Raw genomic sequence first — 21,097 nt, 5'->3', positions numbered from 1 at the left:
TTTTGTTGATACATGCTAAAAGGCTCTTGCATGTAGGCATATAGTTCTCCCAGGCTTCTGGAGTCCTATGCTGGTTTAAAAGGATTCCAGAATGGTGAATAGCTTTATAATCTTGGGGTAGGTAAAATAGCAAAAGCCAGAATCAAAAATAAATAAGTTTGGTTATATAAACATTATGTAAAGTTAGAATTCACCAAAAAAGGAAATAACAGACAGTAAATAAATTTGAATACATAAAGATTTTTAGACTTTTATATATCAGAATACAATGTAAGCAAACTGAAATGGCTAGAGAAAATCAGAATAAACTTTGCAACACACATGTATAAAAAGGGTTGCTATCTTTAATATATAAATAGTTTTTCAAGAACATGAGCAGGCAGTTTACAAAAGAAGAAATGAAATGGAAAATAAGCAAATGAAAAACTGCTGACCTCAGGATGAATTGGAAAAAATATAATTTAATACAAGACCAAGATCCCATTTTTCACCACTCATATTGACAAGGGTCTTTTAAAAGGTTAATATCCAATGTTGTTCGAGGTTTGAGAAAATGGGTGCTCTCATACAAAGCTGGTGGAAGTGAATTGCTACAGACTTTGAGAGTTAATATCATCAAAATGTGTGTATCGAGAAACATAAGTGAGGTTATACTGTGATAAATAAGAACCCCACTAAATCTTTGTGGCTTTCTCTTTGTTGTTGCTTTTGCTTTTTTTGTACCTTTATGGGTGTGTTAGAGTCTCATGCCATGAGGCAGGTCACACTGACAGTGACAGGTGAGCACCCAGCACAGTCCACCGTGGTTCCCCTGAGCTCTGCGCTGCACCTCTCCATCCCAGCACCAGCCAGGAGTACAGCCTCGTTCTAAAGCACTGCCGGTCCTCTGACAGAGGAAAGAACAACGGCAAACAAGGCTGGCTCCTCAAACCTCTTCCCTGGGGCTTACCAAGTCTGCTCACATTTCCTGGAACAAAGCAAACATGTACTCACTTGGGGGTTCAGCAGGGCCAGGTATAAAATTTCCCCATAGGGAGGGCACCACTGTGAATGAACTGGAAAGTCTGATAAGGGATTCTACAATGCACATTCCCCTTGACCTAATGATTCCAAATGTTTAGAACTTTACCTATCAAAAATAATCATGATGTTCCCAAAGCTTTTATGTACAATGAAGCCTTTTATGACATCATTTATAATGGCAAAAAAAAACTGAAAATGACATGTCTGCAAGAGTAGGGGATTAGCTAAGTAAATTATGTTACATGTGTATGTTTGGAAAATCTACCATTCTTCTCTGAGTAGAAGAATATATAATAACGTGAGAACATGTTAAAGATGTTCATTAACCGAAAAAAGCTGTGTAAATGGTGTGATCCCAATTATACAAAAATTATATTAAAACAGTAATATATTTGTGTGTATCAAAACAATAAATAAATGCTGTTAAATTAATCACTAAAAAATACTGGCAGGACGTTTACCAAAATGTATCATAGCTCAAGATTATATGATTATGGAGGATTTTGTTTCTCTTCATTGTGTTTATATTTTTCCTAGGTTGGCTGGTTTGTTTTTACAATCATGTTTTACTTCCATACTCAGCATAAAAGTATATATTATATATATACATATATGTTGTGTTTTATAAAGTCATTGAAATAAATTTATACAAAAACAAAAGGAATGTGGTAAGGAGTGGGTGTCTTCTCAGGAAACCACAGTAACAAGGCTTTCTTGTCTTGAAGGTCTGTTGTAGCCAAAATCCATAAAATAAGTGCCCCTTTCTGGGGTGGTCCTGTTTTGTGTAGCCTATAAATTATTTAGAAGCATCTAACTGACCATTTCATTTTCATTTTTTCCCTCTGACTCTGGATCTCAGCCACAACTATGTCCGTGGCTCCATTACACTTTTTATCATCAACTTACATCGATCAAGAAAGAAAATCAAATTGGCTGGGACTCTCAGAGACAAACTGGTGCACCAGTACCTGCTGCAGCCCTATGGGCAGGAGGGCCTGAAGTCCAAGTAAGTGCCGACCTGGAGCTAGCTTATGAGCATGTGCGGCTGGAGCCGAGTGGGGAGGAAGCTGGAGTCACCCTTTGGCTGAAGGCACAGGTTGATACTAATTTACTCTGGGGCGCAGAGTGGCCCAGAGTCAGGAGACTGCAATTTCCTTGGGGACCCTGGTCAAGCCCCTCTCTATCTCTAGGTTTAGATTCCTCAGTTGTAAAGTCAAAGGGGACTCTTGGTGCTTGAGCAAGACAGTCCTTTATTGTGACAGACTATCACATTTTAAACTACTTGGCATTCCTGGCACCTATCCACTAAATGCCATTAGTGCCCCTGGTCATGTGATAACCCCAAATCATGGTAGTTAAGAGCAACATCCATTCCCACTGATATTCAGTGATGCTGTAACTCCCTTTCATCTACAACCCTCATGGGGCTTAGAGGAAGCAGCACTGGAAAAGAGGTCAAAAATTCAGAGATTAAGAGTCAGTTCTGCTCCTAACTTTAGAACTTTGAGCACTGTTTGATCTCGGTTTCTCCATATAAACAAGAGAAGGGAGATTATATTCTGGGGGCTCTGTGACCCTGAAGGGGCCCAGAACATAGGCCCCCATCACCATAAATGTATGATTCCATGATGCTCCCTACCTTCTTCCATCTTCACTACTGGAAACACTAATCTACAACAGAAGCAGCCACCAGCCACAGTGAGAAGGGCCTGGTCAAGGGCAAGGACACCCCGGCTCCCCAAGCAAGGCCTCAGGAAGGGTATGGGATGCTCTGCAGACTGGGGGCGTTCCCATTCCATTTCTAATGTTTACCAAGTTTAACAAAGCTGTAAACTTGGAGCAGGTGGCTTGCACTCCCACAGCTGCCCACAAATATTTGCGCTATAATTGTTCACTGTTTCATTGCAACCTTGGTGGCTTGCATTTGGCTTCCAACTGTATGTGCAATGGGAACAAAACACAATCTGGGAAGTCACTTACTGAGTCTCTTTAGCCCACCCTAGATCTGTATTTTCACATACTGGCAATTCTTTCTGGCTCCATGTACATGGCTTCTACTTTCCTTTTCCCAGACCTATCTATTTCAACAGGACTATTCAGTATTTTATCCCTTTGTCTCCAGAATGCTGAAATCCTGACCTTCATCCTACAAGGGAGACAAAGTTCCAGTCCCAGTTTCCCTGCTAAACAATTGTATGACTTAGACAAATCCTTTGCTCCCAATCTCTTGGCATCAACTTCCACATCTGCAAAATTCAAGGGTTCCTGTATATTTGGTAAGGTCCCTTACAGCCCTAAAATTCTCACTATGTCTGAATTTCTGAGGCCTACTAATTCATGGAAGTCTCCTGCTCCCATTCAGCGATGACCCATGAACCATTTCTGGCAGCAAGTCTGACTCCTCAGCAGTGATCGTGGCAGGTTAAGATCCCCCAAAGCCAAAGAGCTTAGGAGCTGAGCCTGCCCAGCCAGGAAGACTGCGTGCACTGTGTGGAGGGGACTGGCCGGTGCTTTGGCCTAATAGGCCAAGATGCCCGTTCCTACTGCAAACTATAAGGTCTATGAGCCTGTTTCCTCCTAGGTAGAGCCACACAAATGAGGTCATCTGTGTGAAGTCCTTGACACATAGTAAATGCTCAGTAGATGTCTACTGCTAATCATGATTTAAAAAAAAAAAAAAAGGCATGCCGAGTGTGGTGGCCCACGCTTGAAATCCCTGCTCTTGGGAGGCTGAGACAGGAGGATCACACAGGTTCGAAGCCAGCCTCAGCTACTTAGTGAGGCTCTCAGCAACTTAGTGAGACCCTGTTTCCAAATAAAATAGAAATTAGGTCTGGGAGTGGTAGAAAGCCCCTGAGTTCCACCCCCAGTACCACCAAAAAAAAAAAAAAAAAAAAAAAGGCATGCTGAGAACCCTATAAAACAAAACTCTGTAACAGGAGGGGATGGTGGTAAGATGGCAGCATTTTTTAAATGAGCTCATTTCCCTAGCAGCCAAGGGCACAGGCCTCCAGCCTATGTACCCCATTCTTGAGTCCCTGCTGCTTGGATCTAGCCACACCTGCACCCTGCCCCACCTCTACCTGTCTCTACTGGACTAAGTGACTCACTAGCTAGCAATATGCGGGGTGTTCAAACTTTGCTGGCTTGTGTTTCACCTTGTCAGTATGTCAGTGAGGAATTGTGCTACAACCCTCTTAAGGTTGTAGGAGAGGGACCGCCACACTGATACACTCCTGTAATCCCAGGACTTGAGAGGCTGAGACAGGAGAATCATCAGGTTGGAGGCCAGACTCAGCATCTTAGTGAGACCTTGTTTCAAAATTAAAAGAAAAAAAAAAAAAGGCTAGGGGTATAGCTCAGTGGTAGAATGCCCCTGGGTTCAGACAAGAAATGTAGGAGAGTGACAAGGACAAAGAAAATTTCATTGCACAGGGGTCCTGAAGAACGTGATAACACCCGCTGAGATCAGATAACAATTTTGTATGTTGGGAGAGCAATGGAGATGGAGTCAGAGGCCTAGATCGGAAGCACATGCTGGCATTTTTCTATGTGGTCAAATCTGTTTCTTTACCTGTCAAATGGGATTATTGTGTGAATCACATGAGAGGATGTGGGTAAAATAAAGCCTTCAACACGCTCTATATACATCTATAAATATAAATACAGGCATTTCACATAGAAAGTTTTGGAGAAGAAAAGAACTGGATTCCTGCCTCTGATCCTGCCACTAATCTGAGAAACTCTGAGCCCTGAACTCACATCTGAGTTCCTTCCCTATGGACTACTCACCTATCACCTCTCCTATCCCAGAACCCAGTGGCTCATTGTGCTAATCGATCTTGAGGTGTAAGCTGCCAGGCAGGCACTGTCGGGGGCGTGCCCAGCACGTCCCGCGCGTCCAGCACGCAGCTGCATGGCGGAAGGAGAGCCAGAGCCCTGCGCGGCCCTTGGCTGGGGATCTCCCAGGAAGGTGTGCTTCCAGGGAGGCCGACTGCAGGAGGGATCAAAGGAAATGCTAGGAAGTGCTTTCAGTCTTTGGTGCTTCTTTTTCTTTTATAAGCCTCTGAGGTCAACTCTGTGTTCTATGTCTGTTAATTCCTTGCTACTCCTTGCTACAACCTGAAGTCATATGAGTGCAGAAGAGAACAGAAACTTTGAAGGCAATGGAACATGTCACTGCTCCAATCTGGAGGAACCAGAAAAAGGACATGGGGCAAATCAGCGCCCCATTCAAGCCACAGTTAGGCGTTTTGGTCTGAGGTTCCAGGATTAGGGAGCTGCCAGATGTTTTTGATTGGTGAGCACATAGGGCCATTCTCATTCTCTTAGAATTGCATCGAGGCTGGGAATATTTGAAGTCTCTGAAAGGGCATCTCCATCTGAACTCAGAGCTAGCGTTAGCTATCACGTGAAAGCACCCCAGGGCTGCTGGGCACACACAGTCCAGGCATCCGGATTCACAGAAAAGTTCCTGTTTCCATTCTTAGTGATGAACCAATCATAAGACCTCTCACACAAGACTCAACTTCCTGTACAAGAGATGGTTCTCATTCTAAGAATCAGACAAAAGCTGGGTCTTCTCTCCCCCAAAGGAAGAAGTTTTAGAAACCGCAGTGTGTGCCAGGGGAGGGCATTCTGCATCTGGAATGCATTCTTCAAGGAATGGCTAAAGGGAATGGGGGGAGGGGTGTAGTTCATGAAAGAAAGGTGAAGTGAATCATGAGGACATTCTTCAGGTACTCACAGGCCTACCAAGCAAAATTAAGTTGATTTGGCCTACAGTACTTCAAAATGGCAGAAAATAAGGAATTCAATTTAAGAGAGATAGATTTCACCTCAAAATGAGCTCATTTTCTAAAGGCTCGCCTGGTCTGGCAGAGGACAGGATACGCTTTCCAAGAAGATGAGAAGACCCATGACATCCCAGAGGGGTTCTGAGTCCCTGCTTTGTGGGAGGCTGGGTAAGAGAATACCCCCTCCTGCCGGGCTCTAAAATTCTATCTTTTCTACTCCCCTCTACCTCCACTCCCAGAGGAGCACTCTCTATAACTGCCAACAAGGCAACTAGTATCTTCAAGGCACTCAGAGACCACACAAAGAGACTGTGGTTTTCCAGAAAATCCCTAGCTGGCCATGTGCCCTGGTTCCTCACCTTTCTGGATGGTGGTCCCATCTGCACCCAGGACAATGGTCTCATTCTGGATAAGTCAGAGGAGAGAAGCACCTTTGGGGCAACTCCACATCTACACAAAGAGAGAATCTGCCCGTGGTCTCCTGTGATCACAAATCAAGAAACATTATCCTCTAGGGGATCACTCCTACCTGAGACATAAGTGTCTCTTACATGAAGCTTGCCAAAAAGCTAACTTACGTTAAAAAAAATAATAATAAGAGGGCTCACTTTTCCAAGGAAATTCAAACCCAGGAAAGGTGTTAGGTCAGATCCCAGGGTTTTCTACCATGTGTTATATTCAATTCTACTTGGAGGGAAGATAATCCAAAAAATAGGAGGATAAAAAAGGAAACAATCTTCAGTCACATTGGCTGTTCTGACACATTGACCTAAGGGAGCTGGCAAATGCTAAGAGTTCTGAGGTATAATGACATTTCGAGGTGACCTGATTCCTTCCCCTGCCTTCAGATGGTCTATGACTAAGCCACTTGGACCAGAGGATGTTTCATGCTTTAGATCCCTCTGGGAAAGAGTGGCCTTACTTTCATCTGACCACTTAGGTTTATAATTATACTGGGCCAACTGTCCCTATGGCTATGACTTTATGAGGAATAGCTTTAGTAACTATTATCTCATTAACACTACAAAGCAGATAGAATAATTTTCCCTCCCTCCCACTTTACAGTTAAAGAAATTGAGTTTAAATCAGTGACTTATTCAAGAGTCAGACAAGTGATAAACCTAGAAAGTACCTAGCAGCAGTGAGTACCTTCACCCTCCTAATCCAGAGCACTCTCTTCACCAATATGAGGGCCAGTAAAATAAAACTGTAATTATGGAGGATGAACATACAGTAACTGACCATGGTTGTGATGTGCTCTGGGTTCATTTAATCCTAAACTCTTTATAGAATGAATATATCTGAATAATACCAGATCACCCAATAGTTCTCCCCTCCAGGCTAATTCACCCTGGTTCCATTGACTTTCCCTTTGAAGTCCTAATTTCAGACCTCTCATACAAGTTTTTCTCTGAGCTGCTTCTAAAACCATCATCAATCTTGAAATTCCAATAAAAGCAATTTTTTTCTCAGCAAAATTAGGGAGTTCGTTTTTACTTCTTCTATTTTCCTATGGAATATTTCCAATGGAATTATTAAATATAAGAATTCACTATAAACCCGTTTAACATGAGGTTTACTAAAATTAATCTCAATATATTATATTCTGGTACTATGTGCACAGGTACTACCAGCTCCCCAGCACTTAACAGAATCCCTCCCCAGAGGCACACTTCTGAGAGAAAGAAGCCACCAGGGGAGGCTCCCTAAGGAAACTAGGAAGTATATGTCTTCATCCTCATGGTAATGTTTCTACACTCTCAGCCCTTTTTATCTTGGAAATTGGTCTCTCTAAGTTGCTAAGGGTCACATTAAGTTGCTGAGACTGGCCTCTGCCTGCAGTCCTCCTGTCTCATCTTCCCAAGTACTGGAATTACAGACATTAACAACCATCTCTCTCTCTCTCTCTCTCTCTCTCTCTCTCTCTCTCTCTCTCTCTCTCTCTCTCTCTTCTCTCTCTTCTCTCTCTTCTCTCTTCTCTCTCCCTCCTTCTCCCTCTCCCTCTCCCTCCTCTCTCTCTCCCCCTCTTCCCTCTCTCCCTCTCCCCCTCTCCCCTCTTCCCCTCTCTCCCTCTCTCCCTCCCTTCCTCATTTTTTGTTTTTTATTGAGATCCTACCTTGTGCCAGATGTAATTTGTATTTCTTCAGCAATTAACTTGCAGTAGAGGTCAATCTGGTTAAATTTTTCTAAAGAATGGTGGTCTTGTAACTCTTAAGTGCCCAAGACTCAGTAGGAAAATCTAGAGAAAAGTCTGAATGTAAGATTCAGTGTGAATACTTCAGTTCAGTAGGTCCCTTGATCTTCCTGATGCTAGGCCAGGCCATCACCTGACCTTCAAGAGCTATTTAATGTGGAGCATTCTGGGGTGAGGCTGGAGGAGGGGACCCTGAGGTCCCTGCCTTCAAAGGGCTGTCTCTAGCATTAGAAACAAACACGTGGCAGGAGGCAGCTTGCGAGTGGTGCCATAAGAGAGGTGCAGAGTATTTCTGCTGAGCTATTATGTTCTGTGTTAATGTTTAAACTTGCTATCTGCATGAGCCCCTCCTTCAGCCACCATGATTTTAGCTGAAAGAATCTGAAAGGGCCTATGAAATAACAATTTTATGGCCTATTCTGTGATGAAATGAACATCTTTTTTTCTTCTTTTTCCACATTTTTCCATCTCCCTGAGACATAACTTTTGCTTTGATTTTGCCCTCATTAAATCTTATATCAAAGGGAAAAATTGGCATCTAGCTGCATGCTGTTAGAGAGGTGTCATATGATGTTAGCCGAACACAATGGTTCTGAAAAACTCAAGTAATTCCCAGGTGCTAGGACTTTAAAAATAGCTTCATGTCCCTGTTGGAACAGACTGTACTGTGATATTTCACCTCTGGATTTAGAACCTGTCTATTGTCAAAGTCATGAGCTTCAAACTGGCCTCCACCTGTCCCGCTGCGATCTCTCATGGTAAGTAGAAGCACCCCATTCTGCTTTGGACATGGACAGATCTGGGAAGGGAGCATGGCCGATGTGCCCTTGGTCCATCTACCTCTGCAGACTCCAGACATCACCGTGAATCTATACTCCTGAGAGTAGTTGGTACCTGGATTATTTTTAACTGTGCTCAACCAGATGTACTCCCTGCAGCTTTCCATTATTACCACTTGTCTGGGATCATTCAGATGAGTTTCTTTTTAAAACAAACCTCTCTGTTCAGTTCTGTAGTTGTTAAAAGTGACTTTCTAGAAGGCATTGCTTATGGGCCAAGAAGTTTCTTCTATAATGTCCCTGTCATAAAGCTTTTCAGCTTCCATCTGATGGACAGCTTGGCTCCTTAGTTGGCCCACGATAGGACTAGCAGCTCCGAATGTAGGAGAGATCCTCCTTAAAGACCAGAGGGTGTTTTCTTCCCATTTCCAGCCTTGCTTTAAAAAGATCAAGCAGAGTAAATCTATCCCTTCTTCTTTCTAACAGTTTTTAATATCTCTCCTTAGAGCTCTAGTCTCCAAGCTAACCACGCCCAGATCCTCAACTTTCCTCAAATGGCCTGATTTCTATCTTGCTCACCTCGGATTTCTGATGACCTCGGGAGCCATCTAGTTATAGGATCATATCTTATGGACTTAACTTTTCAGTTCCTTACCTCAGCTGGGCTTAGTTGAAAAGGTCTGAGAAGGAGTAGGAAATGTGAAAATTTCACTATAATTCACACCACCAACACAGTACAGAAACACTTCTACATATTTGCCAGCTTCGTAATGACAAATTATATTCTTATTTCAATTTATATTCTTTGAGTATTCATGCGATTGAAAATTTTTCATGTCTATTAGAATTATGTTGCTTCTATAAATTTTCTATGTCCTTTACTATTTTTCTATTGGGTGTTGGTTCCCCTTTGCTATCTATCAAATATATTGAACTATTTTCTCCAGCATATTATTTGCTACTTTCCAACTATTTCATTTTTAGGATATTATCATGACATAAAAAGTGTATCCTTGGATTGGGAACACCAGCAGTAGAGCATTTGCCTAGTATGCTCAGAGCCCTGAGTTAAATCCCAGCACTGAAAAAAGAAAAGAAAAAAACTTTTTATATAGTTAAATCTGATTATCTTTTGCTTTGTGCTTTCTCCCATTCCACTTATGTACATATATATTTATATTCCTAAAATCAGATAAATATGCATCTCCTAGTTTCTTCTTGTTTCATTTGTATTCTTTCTATAATGCATTTATAATTTGTTTGAGGGACTATAAGAGGTAAGGAACCTCAATAATTGTGATGCTCAAGCTGAGAGTGTGTGAGGAAACCTGCTGACCTATTAGGGCTTTATGTGGTAATTTTAAAATATCGGGGTGGAGGAAAGAATCCTCTTTTAAAAGCAAGACTTTGACTCCTTTACGTGAAGGGAAACGCTTTGCTGGGGCAGAGGCAGCCATATCAGCTGCAGCCCTTCGAAAGGCCATTCAGAGCCCTCACAAAGAAAGAGGCTGCAGAGCAGGAGCCCTGCGTGGCGAGCAGGCGGCGCGACCAGAGATTTATGAGCTGCTATGAGTGGACGGGAAAGTGGTACTTACTCTAAACACTAGCATTCAAGTTCGCGTTCCAAAATAAGTATATGTGGGCATATGTATTTATAAAAAATGCTTATATTTAAGGATCTGGACCAATCTGTAGAAAAAAGAAAGAGAGGCAAGTATGTAGAGAAACAAGCCTTTAAGAATCTTCAGATGACACAAGCTCATTCATTGGAACTTCGAAGAGTCCAGATCCTTTTGACCCTTGTGCTAACTGGGGGGCACTTTGTGGCTCACAAAGAAATAGTAGTGATAACAGTCTACACGATGTTGTCTAAGCAGATAATTACTCATCATAACATTCCAGTGAGAGCACCAAGTGGTATGTTCTTCCTCTGCCTGGAGGAAGCTTGAGCCATGTCCATTTGCAGAGAGCTCTAGAACACAGCCCAGGACCTGGGACAAAGCTAAAGCATTTTATAGGACTTGCCTGTCAAAAAAGAAATACTTTTCTCTTCCATGTTAAAGAAACTCAGAGCTGTTGTCAGTGCTAAAGATTCATCTGATTGGGTTCTTAATTCATCCTGTGAAGTGCTGCCCACATGCTCCTCTGGTACCTGTTGGGAGCAAATTCAGCTCAGCACTGGAAGGGAGGGTGGGGAGTAAAGGAGTAAAGAAACTATTCTTCTACAATAGTGAAGACGCTGGCTTCAGTCTATCCAACAATAACAAAACAAAACATGCCTTTGAAATTTTTACATCTTTTCTTTGGGTTAAAAAAATGTAGCCTCCTAACATGGTACTCCAAAAGAATAAGAAAATAACTTTTTATTTAAAATAAATTCAGAATGTAATGGTTAGAAAGTTGATTCCTTTCCACTCTCAGCTGCAAATATATTCCCACTCCATCTTCCACCAGTCCTGCTCAATCTTGGCTGCACTTCCAATCACCAGGGGGCTTTAAAACCCCAGTGCCCACACTGCACCCCACGCCAATTAAGCCACAATCTCTGGGCCGGGCCCCAGGCACCATTAGTTCTTAAAGCTCCCCAGGTAATTCAAATATGTGGCCAAGGTCAAGAACGGCTGTCCCTCTATAAACCACAGAAACAAGGTCCCGGGTGATTCGCGGGTTTGATTTCCCCCAGAGTCTATTCTTCATTCAGGCACCAAGCCATTTTGCCAAAGGTGTGAACATGCCAGGAGCCGCTGGGAGCTCTCCATGGCCAAGTGGAAAGACGAGTACTGGCTTCCCAGAGATTTTATTGTTTGTTTTGTTTTAACTCCCAGATTAGTAATGTGCAGATCACTGCACAGATTAGAGGATTATAACATACTTTTATACTTTACAGTGACTTGACATCTTAAACCAAGATGTTTAGGAATCCAGGGTTTTCACTGTTATTTCTGAGAGTTTTCCATTTGTTCTCAGCTCCAGAATATATTTTCTTGTAGCTGACTCCCACCAGCTGGAAACTGTCTGCATAGTTGTCCATCAAGGCGATGGTCTGCGGTCCCCACCCCATTCACTTGGGGACCCTCTTGGAGCCAGAGATCTCTGTTCTGTCCCAGATGCCCCAGATGAAACACTAGTAAATAGGATGTAGCTGGCACATTTCAGAACAGTGGATTCTGAACTGAGGGCCAGGGAAACAGAATATATAGGCAGTACTTGTGGACTGAGAAGTGGCCCTGGTCTTCTCTCTCCACACTCTTCAGAAGCTGTGGTTTAGTGGTGGACAAATAGAAGCTTCAAAGGGCTGGAAAGTTCTAATGCCGCTCATCCTCATAGCAAGACCTGGGTCAGGAATCAGCGTCCTTTGGCTGCCAGGTATCTGAAAGCCCAGGGAAGGACGTGGCTCATTCAGAAGGAGGCCTGGGGCACAAAATGACTGACCAAGCACTGAACACCAGCAGTCACCTTGCAGACCCCTCCCTGCTGATCTTTGCAAGAGAGGTTGAGTCACTACAGTCTTTGCCCGGTGACGTCTGCGAACCCTGGAACATAGCCTTTCCCACCTGGGACATCGTAATTTTTACTGTGGAGGGTATACCAGAACACCTGATCTTCTAGAAACCATTTTGTCAAAGCCAATAAAACTGAGGTATTCATCTTGTTGCTTTAACAGATTTGAATAGGTGTCCAGGGAACCGTGACTTAGAGTCCTGGAACTATGTTAGGGTGCGGCGTATGGACTAGATCATGTGCTTGCATATGGAAAACCTATCTTTGCAACACACATCTTTCCTCCTACCTGACTCTCTTCACACCAGCTGTAGGCTGCCTATAAAAAGAATGCTTCCCATCACCCCCCCAACACAGCCTGTTCCTGATCCACACAAGTAGGAATGGTGAAACCTGGGCCCTCCCCAAAGAGAATACATTGACTGCAAGACAGAACAGACCACGTGAGTAAGCGCAGAAGCCCGGGAGCAGGGAAGGGAGACAGCTTCTCTTGGAAATGTGGGGCATTCTCGAGGCCGAGGAGCCTGAGTAGAAAGGAGCTGCAAGGATGCACTGTGCTTCTAGGAATTGCTGCGGGGAAGGCCATCTGAGGCAACAAGATAAGCTTACTAAAGGTTTGCAAGTACTAAAGTTCCAGGCTCATTTTGTCTTGGCATGGCAAGTCTTCTCATATGACTGGAATATAGGATGCTCTGTGGGTGAGGGGAGAGCCACAAAGATACACTGGGGCCAGACGGCAGAAGCCCTTGAAATCCAGGCTAAATTCGATTTTCCTTTTCTTCCTGCTTTTTGTGTAATATGCTTATTATGGTGTATTTGGCCTCGCATTTGCATGCTTCAGTGTTTTCTGTCTTAGAGAGCGAGGACTAAATCTGTTATAATTGAATTTGTACAGCACAAAGAGCAGTGGGATGTGAGTAATGCCCCTTAAACATGCTTGTGATGTTGGTGATCAGGCACCAGTGCTGCGCAGAGGCGGGCATGGTGCACACACTGAGGTTCCGTGCTTTCTGGTTTTGTAGCCGGCCCGCGCTGTGTGCTGCGCTTCCTGTGTGACATGCCTATGACATGGAGCTTTGAGATGGCTGCAGAATTGAAGTTTCTTCCCAAACTGCCCAGATGATTCCCTCATCTGTTGGGAGTTAACCATATCAGTATAAATCCAGGTTCCTTAATTAGCTCTCATCTTGGCTGCCAAGTGTGCTGAGTTATTTTAAACCATTAGAAGCACATGGTAGGATCCCATTATGGCTTGGACCAGTATTACACAGACTTGGAGAGAACACAGATCAAACTGTGGCCCCAAAACCTAACTACAGGAAAGCCGAGGTCCCTAACCACTGGCCTCTAAAGTCCCCAGCGCTGCGTGGACAAAGGAGTCCTAGTGTTTTCTCAGAGTGTTGCAAAGGTAGTTCAAAACCAGCTTCATTTTATCAGTACAGCCCTCAGAGGGTAGGATGAAGGGCAAATTTCTTCCTCAGCCTCGAGACTGTCTCAATGGCCAGGACCTTCAGATATGGCGAGGACTACTGGAGGGCAAAGTGAACAGGAAGCCTGCTTTCTTCTCGCTTCCAGTCTCTGTCCTTAACAGTGGTAGAGGAAGAACTTGGAATGCCCAGCCAGCCATGTTGGAACCCCTAGAGAGACTGAGTGAAACTCTGGACTATCATAGACAAAAGGCACTGGGCCAACTACCATGAAGAACTAAGAAATGAAAACAAGTCAGTCTCGCAGGCAAAATGCCTCCCGCCCACAGGTAAAATAAGGATGCGAGGGAGCCGAGCTAAGGGGCGCAGCCCGGCGCCCCTCTGCCTTCAGGCTGCGCTACCAGCGAGCCGTGGAGGAGGCCCAGAGGGAAGACCGGGCTTTGGGGTAGATTCTACCAGACTTCAGGTAGGGCAAAGAGAACGGAGGGGAAATGCACCGCGAGTGCCTGCAAGGACGGAAGCGCCGGCCGCGAGCGCAGCTGCCCAGGGGCGCAGTCCCAGCGCCGGGAGAGGGGAGAGGGGAGAGGGGAGCCGGGAGCCTCTGCCCCGACGCCTGCCCGGCTCCTCGGGCTCGAACTTGCCCCTGGCCTGGAGGAGGGCAGGGCGGCGGCGCGGCGGCACAAAAACGTGGGGCCGGCGGCGGGGCCGGGACCCCAGGCCCAGAGCCCGGGCCGGCCGGGCGGCTGGGACCCCTTGCACCCTGGCCGCAGCCCGCCCGCCCGCAGGAGCCGCAGCGCCCGCGTGTGCCCTTAGGGTCAGCCCCTGCAGAGCGCACCGCCATGAAGGGTGGGCTGGGATTGATCGATAGCGTGATCTGCTCCTCCAGAGGCCTAGCGGAGGAGCAGCTCCCGGGGACCCAGACGAGGGCGGGCAGCGGACACCGGCGCGGTCCAGCGTCCCCAGAGCCGCGGCGAGCCCGCGCCGCCCGCCGTTGTGTGGGACAATGGTGCCCTCTAGTGGCGCGGGGAAGCGCACTGGGACTCGCGCGGGACCAGAGGCCCGCAGGAGCACCGCCAGCCGCTGCCCCCATGCGTACCTGCTGGATTTTATTGTCTCCTCTCTTACCTTTCCTTCTTTTCCTCTTCTCTCCCTCTCTCCCTCTTTCCATCATTTAACAGTCAGAAGCCGACTAGAGGTGGCTAGTAACCGATCTAGACCTGCACATTTATGTCCGGAGTCTAAACTAAAACTCAGTTTCTGGGCTTCCAGTCAAATGTCTTTACCATCTTGGTTGTAGTTCTCCTGCCCGAATACTTACAGCTAATATGTCACTGACTGCCTGTCGCGAGAGTGTGTGGGCAGGACAGGGAATGGTAAGAGTCACTGCTGTCCTATAGAGGGCACTGACAAGTGGTCACACCCTGGTGAGGGGTGCTAAGGCCCCAAGAAGTCCTGGGGCACATAGTCCAGACCTGAAGGAGAAGCAGAGACGGCCAGGAAAAGGAACCTGGGCGCCGGGGCAAGGCATGGAGGAAGTTCCAAGCAGAAAACCAACACAGACACAACCCAGACCAGAGGGGGCGGAGGCTGGAGGATGGCAGAGTAGGATGCAGAGGTGGTGGGTGGTGGGGAGCTGGGCAGGGCAGAGGCCAGGAAGAGCCTCCAGGGGCTGGAGGAGTAAAGGGGCCTGCTCCTGAGGACGTTGGACAATATTCTAAGAGCAGCCCAAAGCCACTGAACATTTAAACCAATTAATAGCATGGTCCGAGTTCTATTTGTGCAGGATGGGTCTATTCTAAACTTGGCATTAAACTTTGCCATACACTACCTGTTAGGCTTGGACAACCTGGCGGATAAATGAACAGACAAGAGGGCATCTTAGGGTTCATCTGGCCTGTCACCTCTCTTCTTACAGATGGAGAAACGTATGCTCCGAGAAGGCAGTAACTTTCTCTAGGTGGCAGAAGTAGAGTTGGTTTTCGCCCCCTACTCCAGGGCCCCAAATCTGCCAAACACATCTGAAGGCTTCTCCTGATAAAACACACTCCTCAAAAAAGCTCCCCACCCACCCCAACCAGAGCAGAGCCCAGCAAATCATCTTCAAGATTGAGAAAGGGCGAGCTCATTAGCTTTGCTTCTGGAGACCTCAGAACAGTTCAGCCCTTGCTGAATACTCATGGCCATCAAGAACCATGGTAACAGGAGATTGTACACAGGTTGTGGGGGAGGGAGAGTGGCCTGGCCAAGAGGCTCCCAGGGAGACCTGGGGAGCAGAGGGCTCGACTCCAAACTGACACATCAAATCCCCTTTCCAATAACATTTAAAATTAAGAAAATAAGTTTAGAAATTGGAAGGTAATTTAAACTTTGTAAAAACAGATGGTGATAAAACACAGTTGTCTTAATATTTGGATAATTTAAATGCCCTCAGCACTTAAATTCAGGAAAGCTAGAGAATCAAGGGCAATGGTTCGATGTGGGCTGGGTCATTTGGTGTTTGGGTTGGAAAGTCATGAGCCAGGAATGAGGTCCAGGCCCGTGATGAAAATGTGATAAGAAAGCTTTTCAAAGAAAGAAACATGAGTCTAGTGAACAGCACCTGGGCCTGGGGAGCAACATGAGACAGTAGAGAGAGGTGGTCAGGAGGCCAGAACCTGAGGCCCAGCTTAGCCACTTATTAGCTAAGTGACCTCGCCTACACCACTTAACCGTTCTGACCTCCTCTTAATAGTGAGGTTACAAAAATAATAACACTGCCCTGCGTGTCTCACAGGACTCTAGCAATTACACATGGAGGTGGAGGTCAGAGAGGACTAGATCAGAGGTGTCAGTGCAAATCCCAGCCTTACTATTACTGGCTGTGCAACTCAGGTGAGTTTTATTTGCCCATCCTTAATCCAGTCCTTAGTTCTAACACCTGGACTAAATGAGACAGCGTAAGTCACAGCCTAGTGCCTTTCACATAAACAGTGCTCCACAGTCAGGGATCTTTGTAAACCACCCGCGTATCTGTCTGCAAACTCACAAACTGTTCAGTATACGTAAATGAGAGATTATTTTTATATTCAGTATGATATGGTTACATTAACAAGATAAATACTGAAAAGAAATTATAAACAGAAAGAATAGAACGGAGGTGATAAAGCACATTGTCCACCTTTAAAATAAAAGGATTTGCAGATAAAGATGCATGAGAACTCAAGGTCTCACAAAACCTACTCACAAAGCTAACTCATGTTGGCTCAGCCAAGAGATGGTCATACAGATCTTTTCTAAGGATGAAAAACACTAGCAGTGATCAATGGCCTCTTGTCAGGATGGGATAAGGTATCCAGTGAATGACTGTGAGAATCGGTGATAATTCAGATCTTATCTAACATTTCCACTGAGAGCAAGAATAACTGGTACATTAATGAAATCTGTAAAGACAGCCTCCTGAGAACCTCTTCAGAGCCAGAGAAACTAACGAAGAAAGTCCAAAAATAACGCAGAGAGCCTTGAAAGCCCACTCAGCAGCCCATTATTCAGAAAATAGTCCCTGCTGTTTCTTTGGGCACTGGAGATGCCTAGCCCAGCGAGGGGCAGAGAGAGAAGGGCCGTGGTTCAGGTGAGTTCTAGGCTCGGAGACAGCACAAAGGTGGGTTCCTGACCCAACCCAGGGGGCAGAGAAGGCTGAGAGGAGGCGACAGATGAGCAGACTCTACAAAGAGCCACTGCAGCTCCTCCGGCAAGGAGGGCTGGCGCCGCCGCAGTGCCCAGAAGCCAGACTGAGAGTTGTTTAGTTTGGTCCTGCTGGGACCAGGGTGCCCGGCCTCTTCATGTACCCGCGCTCCTCTGATAGGTCAACAAGTGCCATGGCCTTCCCATAGCAGAGTAATTGTCCTTCTAAAATCTGTCTTTAGAAAAAGCACATGATACCCCTTTCTCCCCCAAAGTTTATTGATACCTTTTATAACTGTTTTGAGAGAACTTGAGCCTTATTAATAACCAACAGTATCTATTGAAGTTTATGTTAGAAAAATGTTTACTATACTTTTAAATGAACTTTTAATTCCTACATGTCTATTTAACATCTTTCATTTGAAAAATATTTATTTCATCTGTGTAAATAACTTTTTTCATTCTAGATTTATACATGGTTTTGTCGATGAAATCTTTACAATAACTGCCAGCTCCCCCCACACCTGCTCCCGAGGCCTGTGGTCCACAGTTAGCATGGCACGTGAGCAGCTGGCAGATGGAGCTGGCTGCACTGTCCACAGTGAAGTGGGGGGACGGCGGGCTGCTGGGAGTTTGAGGGAGTGCACTGAAAACAGATTGCTCTGTCCACAAGGCAGCGCAGGGACAGACGCGGAGGCAAGCTCTGAACTACATAGTAGCAGTGAGTGGAGAAAACAGAGCCGACTTGGAAAAATAATTAAAGATAGAATTGACTTGACTTAGTGACCCAAGACATGGGAACTGGGGAGAAGTCTCAGAAGACTCCCAGCTTTCCGGCTCGGGTGACTAGATAAATGGTGATACCATCACAGAAAAAAATTTAAAAGCAGAAATAAGGACAGAATTTGAAAAGATTGTGATTTTGGACCATGTGACTTTGAAGTTCCTGTGGGACTGCAAAGTGAAGACACATACATCTGAAAGAAGCGTGGAGGCTAGAGATTGGCTTGGGGAAGCACCAACACATGGCTAGTAATCAGAGTCACAGATGTGGGTAACAGCACCCAGGGAGGACCATAGAGAGAAGAGAGCAGCGTCCAAGGACAAGCCGCGGGAGCCCCAGCCTCTGAGAGGCAGGTAGACAGAAAGCGCCGCCAGACATGAAGGTCATGGGAGCCAGGGGAAGGCTTTCAGAGGGAGCCACAAAAGGCATCCGTTCTACAGGGCAGTCACGTACGAGAAAGACCCAAAGTGTGTCTGTCTATGGTGACATCAAAGAATAACAACAGGAGCACTAGCTCTGACTTTCCTGGCTCTTTGTGATTGCAGAGTACTTTGATATTTTTTATTTCATTTCGTTTCCACGATGGCCTCTATAACATTCTCGCAGATGCGAAAGGTGCAGGGCAATGGGGGCGAGGGCCTGGCAACGCCATCTGGCGAGTGAATGGCCCAGCTTCTGACTTTGAGGCCAGGGTCTTAACGTGCACCCTGGCTCTACCCACACTCCAGTTAGCTTTAATCAATTGATGAGGAAATTAGAATGAAGCCTGTTGCAGCACAACTGCTTGTTATGATTATAGTTTTTTTAAAGTTTGCTTTTCACTTTGTTTTCCGCTTCCCAGAACCCAAACGTAGCAGTACTCTGAGATTATCTGTGTCTAAAAGGGCATTGCCTAATTCTTGCATCTACTTCTGAAGGTTTTCAAGCAGAGAAGTGATGGGAATTAGAATGTGTTTGGGCAGGGTTCATTGGTATCATTAAGCTTATATTTGTGCTTATGTTTAAATGCTGGACTTCACATCACCGGAAACAAAACAGTGCAAACTCACCATGAAGACCACAACCTGTCCGGGGTTCTTGTACAACTGGGCCCTCCCTTCACCCTGCCTCCCGCTCCAAGGCAACGGGGAGGCAGAAGGTCCATTAGGTTTGGGATCACAAGCCCCTTGCTGACGCATCAACCCTGGACCTTAGGCCTCAGCTCTTCCTTCCCACTCTGTGAGTCTCCCGCTCCTTCACTCTGCGGGCATTCCACCATGAGGAGGGGCCACTCCCTCTGGCCTGCCAGGTCTGGACCCAGCCCAGTCGTACCAGCTGGGAACTAGCCTGGAGCGCTCCTCTGCCTGGCTCTCCATGGGGAACAATTTACAACGCACTTATCTCAGGACATTCGCTGCTCTGTGGGGCATGAGTCTGATTATGTCTCTCTAAACCTGTCTGTCATTCATAGCACGGAAGGAACACCAAACAAAGGCCCCTATATCAACCAGTAACATTTCATTCCCTTTACAGCTCAGATGATATCACTGCAGTGTTATCACCTTGGAGGCTGGGCAAAGGCCAGAGACAGTCATCACTATGCAGTGTTGGTTTCCTGAGGCTGCCTCACAACTGCATTTCCGGCTGGTGGCCTGCTTCTGGCCTTTAGGCTGGCCCATAAAACTGAGATACCACCTGGGCACGTGTCTGTCAGGAGGAGCTGGGGAGTTGTCTAGATTCTGAACTACAGGCCAGTGGTGGGTGGTATTTCCCTCTCATCTGGGCTGAGTTGAATTGTGTTTTCCCCTTCTCTGGCTTTAAAGTGTCTGATTACACAAAAAGAATAAAAGCAAGCAGGATCGTTTAATTGTGATCACAAATACCTGCTTTATCACCTACTTTGCTGTGTCGGTAAAATGAAGCCACCTGTTAAATATTAAATATAAAACTCGTTCTTAGATTAGAAAAAGGGGAGTTGCTAGCTAGCTCTCTGTCAGACTATCAGAATAACCTTAGACAAGAAACACGATGCCAGTTCTCTAATCTGTCAAATAAACAAATGAAAGATGCAAGTAAATAGAAGATTCCTGAAATCATGTTAAGTCTGTGCATCATTCCACAGGGAAAACCCTTGGGTAGAAATGTCAAGCTGAGCTGCAATTAGGAATTTTTAAAAGGACATGAAACGTTTTCAGCATCTGTATCCAGGGACTTCTCACTGGTCTAAATGAAGCATCTCTGGGTTCAAATCCTGGCCCTGGCCCTACAATTGTATAATCTTGGGAAAGTCACTGCGCTGCTGATGGTAGAGCCACGTCATGGGTCCCTGACCTCAAAGGGCCATGAGGGTGTCTGGTGAGTTACTGTGTAAAGCACCAAAGTCAACTCCCAGGCATGGTCAGCCTCAGTAAGTCCTGGACAGACTGCTGGGTGAGACAGGCCACCGGGCTTTGTTAAGGCTCCTTGCTAATGAAGTAATGAGTCCCATGCTGTTTTCCCCGCTGTAGGTCAGTGCAGCTGAATGGCCAGCCCTTAGTGATGGTGGACGACGGGACCCTTCCAGAACTGAAGCCCCGCCCACTGCGGGCCGGCCGGACGTTGGTCATCCCTCCAGTCACCATGGGATTTTACGTGGTCAAGAATGTCAATGCTTTGGCCTGCCGCTACCGATAGGCCGCCTTCACTCACGAGCTCCCAGCGGCCTGCTGGACTGCCTCCTGCCCTTCCACCCTGATAGTATCCTTATTTTTCAGACATCTTCTTAGCAAGATGCCTCTGCTGCCCCATCCTGCTGGAATCAACATAGATTTGCTCTCCAAGAGACTAAATGTCTTAGTGTGCGCTTAGTCTAGATAGGCTGCATCCACCCCTAACAAAAATGTAGACGTCGTCTGTACCCATATGCTGATAAAGGTATGTGTCTAGAGCTGTATGTTTCCATTTACGTGCACCAT

The 21,097-nt window shown here is 45.8% G+C and overlaps 1 protein-coding gene across 3 annotated transcripts in view; it reads left to right on the top strand.

Annotated features, from left to right (window-relative positions):
- The window catches only part of HPSE2 (heparanase 2 (inactive)), a gene marked incomplete at both ends in the record, with an annotated part of 666,883 nt that extends 646,067 nt beyond the window's left edge, over positions 1-20,816 (top strand). For all 3 annotated transcript variants that reach the window (XM_080694401.1, XM_080694400.1, XM_080694399.1), the window contains 2 exons: positions 1,883-2,029; positions 20,651-20,816. In XM_080694401.1, coding sequence (XP_080550527.1) covers positions 1,883-2,029; positions 20,651-20,816 — 313 coding nt within the window. The remainder of the gene's footprint in view (positions 1-1,882; positions 2,030-20,650) is intronic.
- Between the last annotated feature and the right edge of the window lie 281 nt (positions 20,817-21,097).

The sequence above is a fragment of the Muscardinus avellanarius genome (assembly GCF_963383645.1).
Source record: "Muscardinus avellanarius genome assembly, chromosome: 4".
Classification (NCBI taxonomy): Eukaryota; Metazoa; Chordata; class Mammalia; order Rodentia; family Gliridae; genus Muscardinus; species Muscardinus avellanarius.
This window is presented reverse-complemented; position numbering and strand designations above follow the sequence as displayed.